The sequence below is a fragment of the Paralichthys olivaceus genome, chromosome 4 (genome assembly GCF_024713975.1).
Source record: "Paralichthys olivaceus isolate ysfri-2021 chromosome 4, ASM2471397v2, whole genome shotgun sequence".
Lineage (NCBI taxonomy): Eukaryota > Metazoa > Chordata > Actinopteri > Pleuronectiformes > Paralichthyidae > Paralichthys > Paralichthys olivaceus.
In genome coordinates this window covers 4,181,804-4,189,685 of record NC_091096.1, presented here as the reverse complement: position 1 = coordinate 4,189,685, position 7,882 = coordinate 4,181,804, and the positions used below count along the sequence as shown (strand labels likewise).

The 7,882-nt window shown below is 43.0% G+C and overlaps 1 protein-coding gene across 3 annotated transcripts; it reads left to right on the top strand.

Moving 5' to 3' along the window:
* The first annotated feature begins 921 nt into the window (after positions 1–921).
* Positions 922–7,855, top strand: fbxo21 (F-box protein 21). Of its 3 annotated transcripts, none has more exons than XM_020098996.2 (12): positions 922–1,183; positions 2,113–2,248; positions 2,994–3,088; positions 3,288–3,409; positions 3,723–3,869; positions 4,068–4,204; positions 4,280–4,416; positions 4,527–4,706; positions 4,980–5,112; positions 5,277–5,467; positions 5,567–5,724; positions 6,673–7,855. In XM_020098996.2, exons 1-12 carry the CDS (start codon positions 960–962, stop codon positions 6,933–6,935), a joined length of 1,923 nt encoding a protein of 640 aa, XP_019954555.2. In that variant the 5' UTR covers positions 922–959; the 3' UTR covers positions 6,936–7,855. The 3 variants fall into 3 exon arrangements, with proteins under 3 accessions (XP_019954555.2, XP_019954554.2, XP_019954553.2); XM_020098995.2 differs by having other exon boundaries at positions 2,979–3,088; XM_020098994.2 differs by having other exon boundaries at positions 2,964–3,088.
* The last annotated feature ends 27 nt before the right edge of the window (positions 7,856–7,882 follow it).

The window sequence follows — 7,882 nt, the reverse complement described above, 5'->3', positions numbered from 1 at the left end:
GATTATTTTTATAGCTATCATTATTTGTTGGTTGATGCATTAATCACTTGACAGAAAATACTCAGCGACTATTTAAAAAATAAAATAATCGTTCGAGGCATTGTGAAAGGAAACTATGGTCACTGTTTTCTTTGCAAAAGTTGCTGCTTCTGGTTTGAATGGATCGAACACTTTTTTACTTTAATCACAAACTTCAAACATTAATGATTTGGACAGAAAACTAAAACAAAATTTTGAAGGCACTGTGATGATGTCATAATAAATAATAACAATAATACCAGGCATGTTTTCATTCAGACTTGTGGGTCCATATGAGTGTTGAGAATGAAATAAAAGAAATAATCTACGAAATGCAGCAGAAAAATATCGAATACAACAACTATCACACTTAAACACACATACTACAGTGGAACACTGTTCCCAAAAACAATTTTTATCATGATCATGTTTATTGAGTCAGTTAATTGAAACATAAAATTGTGCATTTTCGTTGTCAGATTTTGAGACATTGTCGAAAAACAACACTAATAATAATAATAATTGGTTTAGTCACTGATTAATTAACACAGTTAATTATTATTATTTAATATATTTGGTTTTTGTAGAACCACACATTAATTCTTAAAAATATTCTGTACAGGAAGTGACAGAGAAAAAAACCCTGCCTGTCCAGTAAATTTTTCTTTTACCTCTTTAAATGTCTGCAGTGTACTCTGCTTCATAAATTCACTGTGTTCTGTATTTTAATAAACAAACAAAACAATATCTATCCCAACAAATAAAACTCAGTTGTCGAAGTTTCAGAGGTGCCTGAAGGCAGCAACACTTCCGCCTTCCCTCGGACTGAATCGACCAATCACAGAACACCTCACGCCGCACAGCCCGCCCCCCTGGCCCTGCCCCCTGCGCCATAAGGGGGCGTGGCCAGGACAATGAGGTAATCGGGGTAAACAGAAAAGATGGCGACGTCTGTAGCCGGAGACGCGCAGCAGAGTCTCAATGGGATTATCTCCGAGCCCCGCGACAAGAAACTGACCGACCTGCCGAGCGAGCTGCTGGAACACATCCTCTGCTTCCCCGTCCTGCAGCACGGGGACGTCTGCAACGTGTCCTGCTGCTGCAAGCGGCTCCACGACGTCTGCCACGGGAGGGGAAAGGTCTGGGGACACCAGTACAAACTCAGGTGCTCGTGAATCGTGCTGTGTGCTCTCTCTGCCGCCCGTGTGTCTGTTTCACGTGGAAGCGAAATGTCTGGTTGCTCGTGTCGACGCTGTGTTCGAGCTCTCAGGAAGCGGTCAGCCGCTGGCGTCCTGCTCATGCACCAAATCCTACAACCAGGGCCGGTGTCGAGCTGCAGGCTGAACTGATTGAAGCGAGTCAAAGCTTCAGCAAATCTCAGGTCGAACCCAGAAAGATCCTTTTTCTGTGTGACCTTGAACGCAGGAGATTTACAGCTGCTGCCAGAAGCTGAGCCCTCCTCCTGCCTCACTTGGCTCCACGTTACTATCGTTTTTTTAGAGTCAATATTCAACACTTTAGTGCCACTTAACTCAGAATTGACAACAGATCACATAAACCTCGCACTCCCTATAAAACATAACATTCATCTGTGGTCGTCAAATACAGAATAAATAACAGGATACATATAAATATAGTAAAAACTTCTGCAAATAGGATGTACGCTACTTAAAATACACTAAAATACAAAATACTATGAAACTATTGCTTTTAGATGGTAAACTTCAGATGCAGAATTGAGGAACCATTTAGTGATTTGATGATTTTGTGCAACATCCCATATTACTTTCTCCTCTTCTCCTTTCTACTTACTGCCACGTGTGTGTTTACTTTTGTTATCTAATATCAGACACTGACTCCGCATTACTGGGTAGTCACTTTATATTTGTCTTTCATTTGCTATTCACTTTATACTTCTATTTTCACACATATTTCCAGGCTTAATATTATTCTGTTGTATTCTATCAGACAGCACAAGACTTAAAGTATTTGATGGACAAGTCTTGTTGTGTTTGAGGCGACAGGCTGCTGAAGTTCTTCTGTGAATGTCCCCAGAGTTACTGAAACACCAGTTTTACTGCCTTCAATCAACAGATGGCCGAGGCTGCAGAGGTTTTACCGTCAGAACGAGTGCTGCGACTGGCTCAAAGAGTACAAAACTCGCCATCGAGTGGGTATACAGATCAGAAGGACGGTGGAATCAATCTCGAAGAGGTTCTTTACAGAAGTTGTAAGTAATTTATGACCTAGAATGGCACTCAGAAGAGTGTATACCTCCGCCAAGGCCCCACACTCTCCTCCTGAAACCACATTTAAATTCACTAGATCCTGATTTTTTTTTCTCTCTCACACTCATAATTATCAGTCCCCTAAACATGGCCAATCTATCTAGAAAATAAAATCTGGCTCAGCATCAAAATTTAATGGGTTCTTCTGTGGGTCATACATCAGCCTCTCCACTAAATTTCATTGAAATCTGTTGAGAGGAATAGGACTCAGTAGAACGTATACCTCCGCCAAACAGCTCCCTTAAATCCAATCAAGCTGCTCCAAATTACAAACACTCAAAGATATCGGTCCTCTTAACATGTCTGATTTTTTTCATCAAGATCCATAAATGATTCTCTGGGAAATTGGTGACAAGTCAGGGTTAGAGTTGCCCCATCCATTACCAAGTTTCCAGAAAATCTGTTCAGATGTTTTCACACGATCGTGCTGACAAGCAAACAAACGTACAGGGGCAGAATCTTTGCCTCCTTGGTGGAGGTAATCAGGAATACATCATTATTATCTCGCTGTTCCACCAGACTCTGTTTCAGATGCACCATTCGATCAAAACATACATGATTGTTTTGTGTTTCTGTGGATTGGCTGACATTTTGTTGATGTGGCTGCGTGTTGGTGCAGATAAACCGTGAGCTTTTCCATTTTCCAAACTAACCCAGAGATCTGTAACTCAGCCTTGCGTTGGCCAGGTGCTCGGAGACAGCTTCGCAGAGATTGAGTCGCTCGGGATGCCAGAGCACTTCTGTGAAGACGAGCTCCTCTTCATACTCAACTCTGACAAGAGGTGAGAGCCACACTGTGCCCAACACACAACGCAACGTACACACAGACGCTGCATTTTGCCATCATTAATGGATTTGGGTGTTTATCTCTTGTTAATCCTCCCTGAGACTGACCTCTGCGATTATAAAAAGCTGTTGTGCTGCACACTTTTGTCCTTGGACCTTGAATGTGTGTTTCTGCTGTTCTCTGCCCTTCATCAGGAAAAGCTTGACTTTGAAGTACTATGCAAAGAAAATCCTTTACTTCCTGAGACAGCAGAACATCCTGAGGAGTCTGAAGACATTCCTGGAGCAGCCTGTGGAGCAGCAGTCGGCTCTGGAAGGTGAGGAATCATAAGCTGCTGTCAGAAATGAACTAAACTCCTCTTTAAATTAACCAGAGGGGCTGTCTGTGAGAACACAAATCTGTCAGCTGCTCCTGAGTTTTTCCTGACCGCCCCCTAGTAAGAAATCTGGATAATCTCTGAGTAAGCCCATGTGAGAATGTCGCAGGATATTGTGCAGGAAATTCACAGCGAGTGAGTTGATGTTGATTAGTATAAGAGCAGGATTCTGTCGTTTGATTCGTATCTTTGTCTCTGTGCATTAAGCAGCTTCACCTCATGCATCCTCTCTTTGCCTCTCCCGCCCCTCCAGGTGCCGTACTGGTGGATCAGTATTGTAACCCGCTGGCCGATGTCACACTGGAGAGCATATCAGCCCAGGTGGATGAGATCGCAGAAAAAGTTAAGAAGATGCTGAGAATCAAGAACCCGTCTCACCCCAGCCTGCGACTCGCTCAAGGTGGGCACTTCAAAGTAGGATTGAAAAGTCGTTTTACTCGGACTAAAGTTCTCGTCTTTCTTCCTCATTTTCTTTCCCTAATGCGTCGATACAAGTCACTAAAAACTTCCAAATTCACTGTGTACATGTAATCTGCACTAGATCCACATTTCCCTCTGAGCCAAAGTCTAAAGAAGTTTCATCTCGTCTGTGTTGTAGGTGACTGTTTAGTCGTAGAAGACTTTGATCTCCAGCGGCAGGTGGTTTCTGCCTTAAACGCCGTCCTGTATGAGCAACTTCAATACAAAGGCAACGAGTTTGACTACTACAATCCCCTCAACTCTTACATCCACCAGGTATGTGCATGTCTGTTTTAATTTTCTTTTTGAATATTTCACTGAACTGACTTCACCTTCTTGGGTTAAACTCAGGTGCTAGTACGCCACACAGGCATCCCCATAAGCCTCTCTGTTCTCTACATGACGCTCTCCCGGAAGTTGGGCGTTCAGGTGGAACCCGTGAACTTTCCAAATCACTTCCTGCTGCGCTGGTGCCAAAAACCAAGAGGGTACAGTTTGACTTTAATATCTCGTAGTTCTTTTATCATTTCAGCCGGTGATTGGACCTGTTGAGCTCCGGAAAACACATCTTCACATTTATTACACTTTAATCCCGCAGGAGCGAGGACATCTATGACTTTGTCTACATCGATGCCTTTGGTAAAGGCAAGCAGTTGACAGCCAAGGAGTGTGAGTACCTCATCGGCCACCAGGTGACGGCAGATTACTACAGTGCCATCAGCACCACAGAGGTGCTGCTCAGGATGGTGGGAAACCTGCTCAACATCGGCAAGAGAGGGTAAGAGAAACCGAACAGCTGACTTCTGAAACTCCTGCCCTGGAGACATGAGCGAGATGATGATGTTCAATTTTTCTGTCTTGAATAACATGGAAACACAAGAACAACTTATTCCTCAACTAAATCTATTTGATCTTTATCCTTTCATCTGTCAAGGCTAGAGAGCGATCGCTTTAAAACTGAATTTATAATTAGTATGCATTTAATTGGCTGCTATTAATAAATCAAAGCAAAGTCAAATAACGTCACCTGCACTGTGTTGTTTTCTTTCAGCGAGGGCAATGAGAAATCCTACCAGCTGCTGAGAGACTCTCTGGACCTCTACCTCACTATCAACCCAGACAACGTGCAGTACCTGCTGCTGCAGGCGCGTCTCTACTTCCACCTGGGCATCTGGCCAGAAAAGGTCACAACACACAACCTGAAATCTGATTTTCACTGTGACAGACTTATTATAGTGTATTATTGTGTCTTTCTGTCAATAAATCGAATTATCCTGCTCTTGTGAAGTAGTCGCACAGTAGGACACACAGATAATCACAGTCCATTAATGTTTGTCCTTCATCCCAGGTGCTCGACATCCTGCAGCACATCCAGGCGTTGGATCCCTCCCAGCACGGGGCCGTGGGTTACCTGGTGCAACACACGCTGGAGCACATCCAGCACAAGAAACACCCTGTGACCCCTGAGGTGAAGAGGCGCAGCGCTCCGGAGCACCTGGAGGTCCAGTATTCAGTCGGCCTGATCATGAAACACAAGAGGTGGGGTCAGATTAACATGTGGATCAGCGATGTTCCTCCTCTCTGTGGTCTTTTTTATATATTGGATCATTCACGCTTCTTTCCCACCTCCTCCACCAGGTCAGGTTATAACTGTGTGATTTACGGCTGGGACCCCAAATGCACCATGAGTCAGGAGTGGATCACGACCATGAGGGTCCACCAGCTGTCCAGCGGGGCCAACCAGCCTTTCTACAACGTCCTCGTACAGGATGGAACATGCCGCTACGCAGCGCAGGGTAAATGGATTATATGCATTCAGCTATCAGTGCAGGAAATCCTTATATAAAATATTTGGCATATTTAATTTATTTTCGCATGAATTGTAAAAAATATAACACACAAACATATCATACATCTATGGACAGAATTTTGTTTGTAGATATGACAAATTAAATTGTATTTTACGGCATAAAATTGTTTAAAAGATGCACATTAATGTTTATTTTCTAAATTCCGGCTCTTTTTATTTGGTTGTATTTAGGTTTATGTTTTAGTTAACAATAAAATGAAGAGGAAAATGTCAATCCTCAATTACATTTCTTCAAAAGGGTTTGATAAAGACCTTTTAGGAAAAATTGCAATTATTTTTTTAATATATATACATCAGTGGTATTGATATCAGCCCACAAAAATCTATAGTCTTTAGTGGTTATTTGATTTTTCAGCTTTTTGAACTTACAACTAACTTTAATGCTTTATAATATCACATTGATAATAATAATGAGTGAAGTTCGTGCTGTGTATGTTGAAACTCCTCAGTCGTGCTGCATCGTCCTCATCTGTGACTTCTAGTTTCGCCCCACTGAGCAGAGGATGTGCTGATACCATGCTGAGTATTCCCCTGGGCTCACCTGCTCACTCTGCTGATTCTGCTCTTACACAGCTTCCCTTGTTTGTTCCTGTTATCTTTGCTCTCGACACCACTTCAACATTCACCTGCAGGCTTTGTTCTCCACAGACCCTGAGGGGGGATTTGTATTGATCGATTCCCTGCTGCTCAGTCTTCCTCACAGGAAGTGGAAATAACCTCAGGATATGAAGCCAAAATTCATTTTTGATAAAAATGTGTCGAAATGTCAGTTTAACCTAGTTTTTGATGTGTTTAAGTCACAGTTTGTTCATTCATCAACAAATCTAGGTTACCTCAATTCAGTATATATGATCTCTCTGTTCTCCGTTTTCAGAAAACCTGGAGCCCCACTCAGCCCCCCTGGAGATCGGCCACCCGGAGGTGGGACGCTATTTCTCCGAGTTCGCCGACACCCACTACGTTGCCAACGAGGAGCTGCAGACACGGTACCCGGAGGACATGAGTGAAACCCTGGGCTCGGTGCAGGAGCTCTACCACAGACTGACGCCTGGCTCTGGGAACCAAGAGCAGGCTGCTGCTGCTGCTGCTGCTGCTGCCGCCTCAGACCAAAACAACCACCAAGCCATGTCCAAGTAGCAAAGCATCATGCTGACCCAGGCTGAGCAATCACTGATCCCCCGGGCTCAATTTACTGTCCATTTAGATGTTGCTCAATTGCACAGACTCAAGAAAAGAGCATACAGTATGTGATAGACATGGAAACGATTCATAAATGTGGTTCTGTATCACAAGACTGTTTACGATTGGAAAGATATTTTCAACGTCTCCAAATCTGGATAAGATCAAAAAAGTCTGGAAAGTCATTGTTAAATATTGTTAATATTTCTGCTTCAATACACATCTCAAAAAAAACCTCAGTATATTTGTTGTTAAAACAAAGCCTCGTTATCGAGTTCCATTTCCCACAAACCCCAAAAACTTCAATATCTTAAAATCCGGTCACAAGCTTGAGTTTGGATAAAGTATGAAAACTGACATCAGCCTACAGCTTGACGGATAAAAGGTTTGACGTTAACACCTAAGTGGACGTGTGAATTCAGGATGGGGTGTCCAGGTGCTGTAAATCTCTCTTTACCTAAAAACCAAGGAATGCACCTTCACCCAGAGAGCTCCTCCAGACCCCCCCCATCCTTCTCCTCCTCCTCCTCCCTGCACCCAGCACCAGTCAAACAAGCCCCCAGTGCAGAGCCTAAACCCACCAGTTACAGTGCCACAGAAAATATTTACCATGAAAATACTTTGTAAATTGACTTTTACTTTTTATTCCCTGTCTTCTAATCCAGTTCCATGCACTTACGAGAGTTTAACTTTCTCATTTCAAGAGTAAAGTTTTTCTTTTCTCCTGTATATTAACAAGTAATAGGCTTCGTGTCTCGGCTCAACTCTGCGGTGCGAGCCGCTCATGGAAAAACAAAAGAGGAACCAATATAGACTCTACTGACTTAGAATAAGAGCTTTGAGGAAATGAGAGAACAAATAAAGCATTTCAAGTTTTACTATCTCCTCTGGTTTGTTTCACTGAG